At 41.2% G+C, this 14073-nt stretch overlaps 1 protein-coding gene across 8 annotated transcripts in view; it reads left to right on the top strand.

Moving 5' to 3' along the window:
- sdk (sidekick cell adhesion molecule) overlaps window positions 1–14073 on the top strand; it is a 223097-nt gene that overhangs the window by 200781 nt on the left and 8243 nt on the right. For all 8 annotated transcript variants that reach the window (XM_068352202.1, XM_068352203.1, XM_068352200.1 and 5 more), the window contains one exon: window positions 4562–4851. In XM_068352202.1, coding sequence (XP_068208303.1) covers window positions 4562–4851 — 290 coding nt within the window. The remainder of the gene's footprint in view (window positions 1–4561; window positions 4852–14073) is intronic.

The following is a 14073-nucleotide window of genomic DNA, read 5'->3' as shown; positions in this document are numbered from 1 at the left end:
GGTACCCTTCAACCCTCTTATAGTTGTAGGTAACAATTTATTATGGCAACTGGATAGTAATGGAGAAATTCATAGCATTTCACTTGATTGCAGTATCTGTTCCAAGTTCTTTGGGTCTACTTTACTATATATATGTATATATGTCTAGTAGATGTCTTGCTTAGGTTAGAATAATAGAATTTTATTTGTGTTAGATTTAAATAAGATAGATTCTCTGATTTTTAATATTTTAGGTTTAGTGTTATTCTGTATTTTATATTACAATAGTACCTTGGTTTACGAGTAACTGAATACTGTATGAGCAAGTCAGTATATGAGCATACAAATTTGAATAAGTTTGAGAGTTGTATCACTGTGCAAGCAAAATTTTTCTCTAGTTACAAATTTTTTGTGGACAAGTGCTTAAGAGACTAGCATGTCATGTGCAGAAAATAGTTGTACTGTGCCCATATACCACCCAAGCAGTGTTCACAGGATTTTGATGCCATTTTGTTTTGCCTTGAATTGCTTTCTGCCCTTGTTAAGACATTAACTCTTTTACCCCCGCCATAAGGTTAAATTTCGAGCACATTTTGCTATATATTTTTTTTCAAATTGCTCTAACAGCCTTAATTTTTGTCGTAGAGAGGTCAGGTTGGTCTTATTCTTTTGGAAAATACCTGAAGTTTCTCATAAAATTATCAAAAACATGTAAATAACAGTGTTTTGCAAGAACGTACCGGTACGTCCTTTGGGGGCGAAAGAGTTAACTCTTTTACTTTCCAAGTAATATTCAAAGCAATATCATCTGTTGTAACGAGCGCCAGCGTCTTGGGAACTTTTTTTGTAGAGTTATGACTACGTTCTTTATTGAATTGTGATGGCTATTGTTCACTGTCAAATTAATAGTAAAAGTACAGTATCTTCACAATGGTCCCCAAGATAATTAGGGAAGATGGCGATGATTACTTAGAGGTAAAGAACAAAATTATCAAGAAGCAGGAACAAGGAACAAATGTGGCAGATCTGGCAAAAATTTACTCTCTTACAACATCGAAAACTTGTACGATTCTTAAGAAAAAAGAAGAAATAAAAAGAATTGATGTTGCGAAAGGTGTGCTAACATTGGTGAAACAACTGCCAGGTGTTCGTTAGTGATGTAGAAAGTTGCTCCTCATGAGGATCAATGAGAAGCAGTTAGCAGGAAATATGATTACTGAGATCATTGTTTGTGAAAAAGAAAAGGTATTGTATTCTGACATTGTTAAAAAGGAGACGGTATGTTAGCAGAAAAAGAAAGAGAAACATTCAAGGCAAGCCATGGTTTGTGAGAAAATTTCAAAAGAACTGTTCTTTATCGAGTTGTGTGACTTGGTGAGGCTGCAAGCTCTGATGTCAAAGCAGCAGAGTGATTTGTTGTAGTTTAAAAGGTTTGTGGAATCTGAGTCATAATGCCACAGCAAGTATTAATTTTTCTGAGACCCAGTCTGTTTTACAAGTTGCCCAGTAGGACCTTGATTAATGCAGAAGAAAAAGCAATTTCTGGTCGCAAGCCCATAAAAAGCTATCAGATTGCTGTTCTGTGCTGATGCCAGTGTGGTGGCCAAATCAAACCTATCCTGGAGTATCATTCAGAGAATCTATGATCCTTTAAAAATGCAAGGTGCAGAAGAAGCAACTGAACATTATGTAGAGGTCAAACAGCACTGCTTGGGTGACTTGCATTTTCTTTGTGGATGGATCAATGGAGTTCTTGGTCCTAAGGTAGGAAGGTTCCAATTGGAGAACCTACCACTCCAAGCCTTGTTACTTTTGGACAATGACACGGATAGGGAATGACATTTAAGAGGAGAACTCCCAATGTTTTACCAGAAGTTCTATTTTTTATTATAAATTAATCAATTATATTCAAGTCTAATACTAGGGTTTATAATTTGTTCACTAAATTCCATTACAAACCTTTAAAGATGAGTGTGTTTGTGTGTGTGTATTTATGGATGTGTAGAATACCTTGAATGTCTTTTGTTTATTTTTTATGAGAAAAATTATAAATGCCATGAGCATTTTAATTTGTGAGCTTCACTTCCAGAAAGAATTAAGCTTGTAAACTGAGGTACCACAGTACTGTAGAGCAATATTTAGCAGTTATTAGTTAGAAACTCTGATCCCCATATTGTCTTTGGAATAAAGATATTAATGAGCTGATAATGAAGGATGATCTTAACAGGCTCCTGATATTTCTGTAATATGAATGATTAGGCATATGTATACGAGTAAGGCTTCTCTGAGGAAACATGTCCCTTTAGACTATAAAGTGATTTTAGCATTTTATACATCTCAGTTCGGGGAATAGTGTTCATTGGCTTTTACAAACTTGGCTTTTGGCTTAGTTAATGTTTTATGAGTGAAAATTTTCTAAGCTGCTTGTTTTTATCAAAAATGCTGTTTGTTTTTGTTCATGATCCTATAAATTGTGTTTTTTTTTCATATCAAACATTATTTGAGTCCTTTTTTTGAAAAGAGGGAGATTCATAAAAATCAGGACCACTTTGAGAGAAAAAATTGATGAACTGTCCTTGGTTAAGGGGAAAAACTTTAGAAAATAAGGAAAAGGGAATGGTGATTGAACAAATTCCTTGTTTGTTTGGTCATCATCTAGTGAATGTGGGGGTACAGTATATGCATATGCTAATTATGCAGGTATTAGAATGAGTGTCTTCAAGGAAAGGGGGACTCTCTTCTTGCTTATTTAAGCAGCCATATTTAAGTAGAGTGAAAACGAATGAAGATTTCAAGGTTGTTGATTCAATGAGAAACGAGAGGGAGTACTCAAGGCAAAAAAATAATACCTTTAAGGGAGTTGCATTTAATTCAAGAAATATTGAAAGTTAAAACCATTGTAACCCAAGGACATACTGTACTCTACTAAACATGGTATAGGTAAAAATATGAAGGAGGCTTCTATTCCTATTTTCAGTCATTAATTTAAATTTGAATAGATATCAGCATAAGCAGTCTATCATGAGGGATTTTTTTTTCATTCTGTTTTGATTATTGTGATATGAAGTAGTGCTTTACTATCCCAGAGAAAAAAGAAACATTACTAACAAATTTTCTTATATTTAACTTTCCTTGTTTCTTTTCTTGTTTTCAACAAATTCTGTCACCATCTCGTTTCATCTTCGGGATCCTCTTGCCATTGTCTCCTTAAGGAAAAACTTCACTATTTTCACCACCAACTGAAACGATTTTATAACACCGAAAACGTAATTCTTGTGATTTTCAAAACTTACCGGTATATCTAATGTATGATCACCCAACATTTTGAGAGGTGAAAATAATTCCTACATAGGCTTGATAAAGTTTACGTAATTTAGAATGAAATGTATTTCCCTCTGTGATTGTAATAAGTCATACTGCTATATTACTTGATTTTTTATGATAAAAATAGTGATTTACCCAAGCTTATCATAATCAAATATAGATAAGTTAAGTATTTTTGTCCATTTCGGTAGTTAGATATTTCTTGTTAGATTGAATTTACAACTATTTCTCCATGAAGAGTCATGTCTGGTGGTTGTACTGATATTTATACAGTAATTTCTTTAATGGAATTGTGCACCATATTTAGTTATACGGTTGGATGTTGATTGACTCTAAGGTGCGACAAAAATCTTCCATATACAATATGTATATCATCACTTTAGTATGTTTTAGGCATACATTTACATTTACTGTATCTAGTTTGAAAAATATAGGTCTTAAATGTTTATTTGATTTGTCATACTGCCTAGCATTAGTTTCATACATTCTGGTCACAATTAGATTTATCTTTTCTAATTTTCACAATTTTTGTGTTCATGGTTACTTGATATGTAATGATATTTATATCATGTTTCATAATCACCATTCAAATTTTCAAATGTTTAGCACCCATAGTTATTTGGTATGGCATCAGTTTTGTACAATTTAGACATAACTCTTAATTGTAGTGTCTCAGACATTTGAGATTGGATGAGTTATATTTTATCAGAATTTTGTAATTGTTAGAGCTGAAACTTATGTTAGTCTTCTACAAATAGTCCTGAGTATTTTAGTATTAGTATGATATAATGATTGGTCTTTTGTATTCTAAAGTACTACCGTTACTGTATTTCTAGATTATCTGAAGTAGTAATAATTTGGAAGAGTTTTCAGTAATGATGTTAGAACTTCACAATATATGATAAAAACTCTCATTGCTCTTTTATCTTTTGTATTTTCTGGGTACTTTGTGATTTTTTTTTTATATTTATTGCTTTAATCTCAATAATGCCATAATATGACACAACAAATAATTTGCTGTCAGCTTATGTTAAAAGTAATTCATTATAAACACTAGACGTTATCAATTACAACCAGGTATCAAAAATATTCTGAATGCTTAAGTTTAATCAGGTTTCTCATTAGTTTCTCAAAGTATTTCAATGATACCCTTTTTAACCATGCAATTCCCTATAACTAAACTCGTAGGTAGTACAAGAATAAGAAAATAGTTTGATGAATATCTTGACTAACTTTATCTTTTGTATGTTTCTGGCAGAAGAAGCTGCTAATAAGACTATGGAAGAGTCCCTGCATACAGATGAGACTGCCTTTTCTACCTTTGAAATGCGCCAATCCAGGAGAGGTACGATGAGTAAGAGAAGCACCTTGGGCCGAAGATCTGTTATTGGAGCAACTGCTGTTGTTAATGCAAAATCTCCACCGAGACCGGCTCCGGCTTCTGTCACTTACTCAGATGATGACACTGTTAAAGGCTATGATGAGAATCCTGATGATTCAAGTGAGCTAACGGAAAAACCAACAGATTTATCTTCTACTGCCTCAGAGGTAAGCTTGTGTTGGTAGTTAACCCTTTTAACCCCAAAGTTTAATAGTAACATACAACAATTGGGAAAAGTGTTAAATCCTTCGCCTAAAATACTTATACACAACAAGAAAAAATTGTTACGGAAATTCAGAATAGTCATTCACAAAAAACCTTTTACCCACAAAGGACGTACTGGTACGTTTCACAAAACTCATCCCTTTACCCCCATGGACGTACTGGTACGTCCTTGCAAAAAACTGCTATTTACATTTTTTTTTGCATATTTTTGATAAGTTTTTTTGAGAAACTTCAGGCATTTTCCAAGAGAATGAGACCAACCTGACCTCTCTATGACAAAAATTAAGGCTGTTAGAGCAATTTAAGAAAAATATACGGCAAAATGTGCTTGAAAAAAAAATAACCCCTGGGGGTTAAGGGTTGGAAAATTCCAAATAGCCTGGGGATAAAAGGGTTAATTGATAATTCACATTCTGTAAATTTACACAGTCTGTTTTTTCATTATGTTTATTGTTATGCTTAATAGTTTTTTACATCTAAAATGGCTTCAGTGATGTACAGCAAAAAGATATCTGAAAACATTTATCCAGCTGTCGAGAAATATTTCTGATAAAAATTTAATTATTGATATAATTTAATTTTTCAATATTTAACTTAGCCGGTGATTATAATAGCTGCAACTCTGTTGCCCGACAGACAACTCTACGGTAAAAACTCGCCAGCGATCGCTACACAGGTTGCGGGTGTGCCCAACAGCGCCATCTGTCGTCCAGATACCCAGTACTCAATGTAAACAAAGACTCAATTTTCTCTCTGTCGAGCTATCGACAAGACGTACTTACTCGCTGTTGCTAAACTGGAGTTTTTTCACAACTAATTGGTGAAGTACTTTATTCTAGTTTTGAGCTTTCGCTGTGCAGGGTTTCTCTTCACACAAATCCTTGAACTCTTTTTGATAACGGATTCTTTGTTGATGACTTTTTGATAGTTTTTGAATTTCCCTTTGACCAATTCAAAATGGCTGACCCTTCACAAGTCCCAAAATTTAGGAAGTGCAATGCTAGGGACTGTTCAAGGCGTCTTCCGAAGGCTTCTATCGACCCTCACACTGTTTGTTCCAATTGTCGGGATAAAACCTGTCAATTGGAAGATCGGTGTGAGGAGTGCGTTGGGCTTTCGGAATTCGATTTTATCGAATTCCAAAAGTATACACGTAGGCTAGAGAGAGAGAGAGTTAGGAGAAGTTCTTCTCGTTCTGTTGATATATCCTCTCCTCATGCCCCACAACCTATTCCTTCCCCTGTAGTGGTTGCTCCTAACCCCCCTCCTGGCACTCAGGAACCTTCGATGGCTGATATGATGCGTGCCATCCAGGCTCTGGGTGAGAGAGTTGAGTCCCTTGCTAGTGACCGTAATCAGCTCATGGCGGATGTGAGGGAGCTTAAGTGCAAAAGTGCAGTGGGAAGTGCTAAAATGCCGAGTGATAGTGTTGTGGATAGTGTTGCGCTTGAGGGTTCGTCTGTTCGTGCCTGTCGTCCTCCTAGTCCGGGACCTCTTGCAAGCTCCCAAGTCCAGGGGAGAAGCAATGTCGTACGACAAATGGGTTCGAGAGGCTTTAATCAGCGAACAGACGTTCCCTCCGTGGTATCGGGCGTATCTACCCAAGATCGCCCCTACCTAACTAAGACGAGAGAGCCCATTTATACCTCGTCTTCGGAAGGTGTTTCTCGCAAGAAACCCTGGACCAAGGTCTCACGACCGCTTAAACGCAAGTCGGTCCCTTCAGCGCAAGTCCAACGGCCCGGTTGTAGCCACTGGGTCAGTTCGGACTCGCTGCCGTCATCCGATGACTGCTCACCGCCTAAGAGAGGCAAAGCGGTACCGCTTCAGACAGTAACACCGTCTGTCGCCGCACCTGCTCCTGTAGACCCTAAGTGGTCTCTACTGCAAGACATGCAGTCTAAACTAACGTCTCTAATGCAGGACTTTCGTGCGGAGAAGGTTGCTGCCACACCAGCTAGTGCAGTACCTAGCCTACAACCTTCCACACGATCGGTTGTTCGTCCTGTGGATGCTGAGGTAACCTTCTCACGCACACCAGTTGAGAGAGTTCCGCCACCCATGCGTTCCAGTGTGATCTGCCAGCCGCATGTTGACGTTAAGCGACGCACGGAGGTCTCCGTTGACGTTCGGGAGGTTCACCAACCGTCAGAGTTGCTTTGTTTTGACGCGGTGCGTCAACCTCCGCAACCCAGTGTGGTTTCCACTGCGCACCCACATCAGTCTAGACAGTCTGGAGTAGACGCTGTGCGTCCCCGCGCTGCCATGGTTGTTGCCAGTTCACAGACTGGGCAGCTGTTCCATGACGTTGCGTCCGGCTCAGTCACGCATGCACCCGTGCGACCGGACTCAGCGAACCAGCCGTTACCCACTCCGTTGCCGTTTCCTCATCAGTTATCGGATGAGGGACTTTCTGATGATGATGTTGCTGCACACATAGATGAACCACAATCAGAATTGGACGAGCCTAAGTCTTCTCAACCCTCTTTGGACTTTAGGAAAGTTTTGGCCATTTTCAAAGAGATGTTTCCGGACCAGTTTGTTTCTGTGGCTCCTCGTTCTCCTCCGTCAGAGTTTGTGTTAGGCATGCCGTCTACCACTCCTGCCTTTACTAGACTCGTCCTCGCACGCTCGTCCAAGAGAGCTTTGCGGGTGTTAGGAGAATGGTTGCAGTCCAAGAAGAGTTTAGGGAAGACAGCCTTTACGTTTCCCCCTGCTAGACTCTCTTCTAGATCGAGCGTCTGGTATGCCACGGGAGAAGTTCTCGGCTTGGGAGTTCCTGCCTCTGCCCAGGGCGACTTCTCAAGCCTCGTAGACTCTCCCCGACGCCTTGCCATGAGACGCTCAAAGATATGTTGGTCATCTTCAGACCTGGACCACCTTTTGAAAGGTATCTTTAGGGCCTTCGAAGTTTTTAACTTCTTAGACTGGTGTCTAGGAGCCCTAAGCAGAAAGATCTCTCCGACAGAGAAAGAGTCTTCCTTGCTCATTATGTCCTGCATGGACAAGGCCATACGTGATGGGTCTAGTGAGCTTGCTGCATCATTTGTGTCCGGAGTCCTTAAAAAGCGTGAAAACCTATGCTCATTCCTTTCAGCTGGAGTTACACCGTGCCAGAGATCCGAGCTTCTTTTTGCTCCTCTTTCCAAGTGCCTTTTTCCAGAAGACCTGATTAAGGAAATAGCCGCTTCATTGATACAGAAGGACACTCACGATCTTGTTGCGTCCTCCGCTCGCAAAGCTACCCCTTTGCCTACCTTGTCAGCTAGACCAAGGATGGACACTCCAGCGTCCCGTTTTATTCCGCCCTTTCGTGGCAGAGCCTCCAGCAGAGGAGGTGCTCGTGCCGAAGGGAAACGAGGAAAGAAGAAAGGAACCAAGTCCTTTAAGGGCAGAGTCTGACTGCCAGCTTCTTCAGACAGCAGTGGGAGCCAGACTCAAGAACTTCTGGCAGACCTGGGAAGAGAGAGGCGCAGATGCACAATCTGTGAAGTTGCTCAGAGAGGGGTACAAGATCCCGTTTGTACGGAAACCCCCTCTAGCAACGTCTCCCATCGATCTCTCTCCCAGGTACAGAGAGGAAGACAAGAGACGAGCCTTGAAACAGGAGGTGTCTCTTTTACTAGAGAAGGGAGCAGTGGTCAGAGTCTCGGACCTTCAATCTCCGGGATTCTACAACCGACTCTTCTTGGTGTCAAAGAAGACAGGAGGGTGGAGGCCGGTGCTAGACATCAGTGCTCTGAATGTCTTTGTCACAAAGCAGACGTTCTCCATGGAGACCTCAAAGTCAGTCTTAGCAGCGGTCAGAAGGGAAGACTGGATGGTCTCTTTAGACCTAAGGGACGCCTACTTCCACGTCCCCATCCACCCGGACTCCCAACCTTTTCTGAGATTCGTTTTCGAAAAGGTTGTCTACCAGTTTCAAGCCCTGTGCTTTGGCTTAAGCACAGCTCCTCTTGTGTTTACGAGGCTGATGAGGAATGTAGCCAAATTCCTTCATTTAGCGGACATCCGAGCCTCCCTCTATTTGGACGACTGGCTTCTCAGAGCTTCTTCCAGTCGTCGCTGTCTGAAGGATCTAAAGTGGACTCTAGATCTGACCAAGGAATTGGGTCTCCTTGTCAATATGGAAAAGTCACAACTGGTCCCATCCCAAACTATTGTGTATTTAGGGATGTAGATTCACAGTCTAGCTTTTCGGGCTTTTCCGTCGGCCCCCAGAACAAGCCAAGCCCAGTTATGCATCCAGAACATGCTGAAGAAGGAACGATGTTCAGTCAGGAAGTGGATGAGTCTGATAGGGACGCTATCATCCCTGGAACAGTTTGTGTCATTAGGAAGACTACACCTCCGTCCTCTTCAATACCACCTAGTATTTCACTGGAAAAAGGACAAGACGCTAGAAGCGGTCTCGATCCCCATTTCCGAGAAGATGAAGTCTTGCCTGACTTGGTGGAAGGACAGTATCAGCCTAAGAGAGGGTCTTCCCCTGGCTGTTCAGACTCCCAACCACGTTCTCTTCTCGGACGCATCGGACGTAGGCTGGGGCGCGACATTAGGCGGTCGGGAATGTTCGGGACTATGGAACTCGAGTCAAAGGATAATGCATATCAACTGCAAGGAGCTACTGGCAGTACATCTGGCCTTGAAAAGCTTCAGGTCTCTCCTTCAAGGCAAAGTGGTGGAAGTGAACTCGGACAACACCACTGCCTTGGCGTACATCTCCAAGCAAGGAGGGACCCACTCACTGACGTTGTACGAGATCGCAAGGGACCTGCTCATCTGGTCAAAAGGTCAAAACATATCTCTAGTAACGAGGTTCATCCAAGGCAACTTGAATGTCATGGCAGATTGTCTCAGTCGGAAGGGGCAAGTCATTCCAACAGAATGGACCCTCCACAAGGATGTATGCAAGAGACTTTGGGCCACTTGGGGCCAACCAACCATAGATCTCTTTGCAACCTCGATGACCAAGAGGCTCCCAATATATTGCTCACCCATCCCAGACCCAGCAGCAATACACATAGATGCCTTTCTCCTAGATTGGTCGCATCTAGATCTATACGCATTCCCACCGTTCAAGATTGTCAACAAGGTACTGCAGAAGTTCGCCTCTCACGAAGGGACAAGGTTGACGCTAGTTGCTCCCCTCTGGCCCGCGAGAGAATGGTTCACCGAGGTACTTCGATGGCTAGTAGACGTTCCCAGAAGTCTTCCTCTAAGGGTGGACCTTCTACGTCAGCCACACGTAAAGAAGGTACACCAAAGCCTCCACGCTCTTCGTCTGACTGCCTTCAGACTATCGAAAGACTCTCGAGAGCTAGAGGCTTTTCGAAGGAGGCAGCCAGTGCGATTGCTAGAGCAAGGAGAACATCCACCCTTAGAGTCTACCAATCGAAGTGGGAAGTCTTCCGAAACTGGTGCAAGTCAGTATCTGTATCCTCGACCAGTACCTCTGTAGCTCAGATAGCTGACTTTCTCTTATACCTGAGAAAAGAACGATCACTTTCAGCTCCCACTATCAAGGGCTACAGAAGCATGTTGGCATCGGTCTTCCGGCATAGAGGCTTAGATCTTTCCAACAATAAAGATCTACAGGACCTCCTTAAGTCTTTTGAGACCACGAAGGAGCGTCGTTTGGTTACACCTGGTTGGAATTTAGACGTGGTACTAAGATTCCTCATGTCAGACAGGTTTGAGCCGCTACAATCAGCCTCCCTGAAAGATCTCACCTTAAAGACACTTTTCCTGGTATGCTTAGCCACAGCTAAAAGAGTCAGTGAGATTCATGCCTTCAGCAAGAACATAGGATTTTCGTCAGAAAAAGCTACATGTTCTCTACAACTTGGTTTTCTAGCCAAAAATGAGCTACCTTCTCGACCTTGGCCGAAATCGTTCGATATTCCCAGCTTATCGTATATGGTAGGCAATGAACTAGAAAGAGTCTTATGCCCTGTGAGAGCTCTTAAGTTCTATTTAAAACGAACTAAACCTTTACGAGGCCTATCTGAAGCTTTATGGTGTTCAGTTAAGAAACCATCTTTGCCTATGTCAAAGAATGCTTTATCCTATTTTATCAGACTGTTAATACGAGAAGCTCATTCCCATCTGAGTGAGGAAGACCAAGCTTTGCTGAAGTTAAGGACACACGAAGTTAGAGCTGTCGCAACTTCCGTGGCCTTTAAGCAAAATAGATCTCTGCGAAGTATAATGGACGCAACCTATTGGAGAAGCAAGTCAGTGTTTGCGTCTTTTTATCTAAAGGATGTCCAGTCTCTTTACGAGGACTGCTACACACTGGGACCATTCGTAGCAGCGAGTGCAGTAGTGGGTGAGGGCTCAACCACTACAATTCCCTAATTCCATACCCTTTTAATCTTTCTCTTGAAATGTTTTTATTGTTGTTTTTGGGTTGTCCGGAAGGCTAAGAAGCCTTTCGCATCCTGGTTGATTTGGCGGGTGGTCAAAGTCATTTCTTGAGAGCGCCTAGATTAGGGGTTTTGATGAGGTCCTGTTGTATGGGTTGCAACCCTTGATACTTCAGATCCTAGGGGTCGATCAGCATCCTAAGAGGATCGCGAGGCTCCGTAAGGAAGACGTACTTAAAAGGCAGAGTAATTGTTCAAGTCGACTTCCTTACCAGGTACCTATTTATTTTGTTTTTGTTATTTTGATAACTTCTAAAATGAAATAAAAACTCTTAGCTCATAAAAGTGTAAACATATATTGCTGGTCTCTACCCACCCCCCTGGGTGTGAATCAGCTATTATAATCACCGGCTAAGTTAAATATTGAAAAATGTTATTTTGATAATAAAATAAATTTTTGAATATACTTACCCGGTGATTATAAATTAAAGGACCCTCCCTTCCTCCCCAATAGAGACGCAGTGGGACGAGGAGAAAATTGAGTCTTTGTTTACATTGAGTACTGGGTATCTGGACGACAGATGGCGCTGTTGGGCACACCCGCAACCTGTGTAGCGATCGCTGGCGAGTTTTTACCGTAGAGTTGTCTGTCGGGCAACAGAGTTGCAGCTATTATAATCACCGGGTAAGTATATTCAAAAATTTATTTTATTATCAAAATAACATTTTTCATACAAAATCATCACTTGTATTTAGACCATATTCAAATTTATGGTTTTCAAGTGCCCAAACACTGGAGGTTTTTGTTTAAAAAATGGAAAAGGGGATCTACAGTTACATTATAGAGTATATCTGGTAATAGATCCAAACCCTTAAAAGAAAATTGGGCTAACAACTTCTAATTTAACACAGCCCCATTACTACTCATTAAAGACATAATTCTCACTCAATGTTTAAGAATTAAGAACAAAATTTCCTTTCATCTGTAGCTATTTAGATCAGATATAAAAAAACAGGCTAGATAATCCCGATGGTATAAAGAAAAAATAGTTTGAGAGCTACACATGGAAGTGTTTCAATCAATGGCTTACCAACTGGTGATGAAAAGTTTAGCAAATATTTCCGTTTGAGGAGCGGCTTTTGCAGGGAAGGTGGACTGAGTAGTTCTTTTAAGAATAGGTATATCCCTTAGTCATAGGGCATATGATATGCCTAAGTTGAATAAGAGGCTTTCTCCTTTTACTAACCCATTTACTAAGGCCTTTCTTGCACAGCATTTGTTACATAATCTGTTGTCAGTGCCTAAATGTAGAGAAAGTAAAACAGCATTACTTATAACTTTAACTACATTTTGATTGTTCCTGCATATACACAAACCTTTTGTTCTTTGGAATACAGTAGAGGAACATGTCTTCATCAGAGCTGGAATGATGGCTGAATTCGTTAACAAGGTACTTAACGACAGGTGGTGGGCACAAGCGAATAGCCGCGCCTCCCCCACCTTTCAAAAGGTCTTCACTTTTGTCTACGGCCACAATGTGTATGAATGTACTGTACTGTTGCACCCTTAGCAAAATATTCAATCTTTCTTTTTCTAACAAGAAGGGAATGCTGGCTGTTGTTTATGAATATGGATGTGAGACAAGAAATTCATACTTGTCAGGAAAGGGTGGACGTTTTAACCCATTTACCGGCTGTAAATCCACACTCTCTGTGTGCCTATTGTTCTCAATTATCCCATTGTGTCTAGTGTAGGTCGTGGCCTCTTGTGCAGTGGAAGGCATATACTTTGAAGGGGGAAGAAAAGAGGTAAGCCTTCACCGGTATCTGTTTTGGTAATACCCAAGAAGTCACAGAAGAAGTCTTTCACCTCCTTCTTACCCTCATCAAGTGCGACTGCTACTGCTGCTTCTGAGCATAAGCCTCTGGCTCGATCTTTGGGGAGTATGCGGCAGGAGTGAAAAGACTTGTATCTATGTAAACAGGTTTTTCATGCTCAAGTGACGTATATAGTTCCGCCAGTGAGTGCTGCACCCCATCAAAAACTGGAAACTCCTGTTACTGTGTAAACTTCCACCAACGAGTTTGACCTAAGAAAGGCTTGGTCCTCCTTCTATGACATTGTTATTAAGGGAGCTGATAGTGAAGGCTACCTCGCCCCCAGTGTCTCCCATGGTGACGCCAGTGATGCATGGCATGGAAGTACAGTACTTCTTCTTTTGCTATACATATGTATTGCATGGCACTTCTAAGAAAGAAAGAGAGAGATACTCTTTGTTATTGGTATGTACACATATTCTCGGTACAGTAGCAGCAGCTTTAGATCAGCTGATCACAAACATAATGGCTTTGTGCAGTGTAAGTTTATTTTGTGTCTTATTTGATTGACACTTTTTACAAAAGCAAAAGATTTTTGTTGATATAACATGACATATAATGATTACAGCATCATGACACAGCATAACAGACTTATGGTAATTAAACATAGGTTGACTTATTACCAGATCGAGTTGCGGCCGAGTTGGAATGTTCCTTTGTGTACGTCCTTGCACTCATTTGTCAGTGTAACAGTCTGGGGGAAGCGATCTTGGCTCCGCCTTCTCGGGCACTTGGGTTATTGATTGACAATTCGGTGCGCCTCAAGGGTAGAGGCCGTCCCTAGAATTGCCTTTGTCAGATCTGGCAAATTTGGCTCCAGATTGAGTTGACGAACAGATATGTGGATCTGAAAACTCTCTCGTTTCCATTTGGTCAAATAAGATCTTGTCCCCACCACTCTCAAGGCATAGAAGGTTC

This window comes from Palaemon carinicauda, chromosome 28, assembly GCF_036898095.1.
Source record: "Palaemon carinicauda isolate YSFRI2023 chromosome 28, ASM3689809v2, whole genome shotgun sequence".
Lineage (NCBI taxonomy): Eukaryota > Metazoa > Arthropoda > Malacostraca > Decapoda > Palaemonidae > Palaemon > Palaemon carinicauda.
This window is presented reverse-complemented; position numbering and strand designations above follow the sequence as displayed.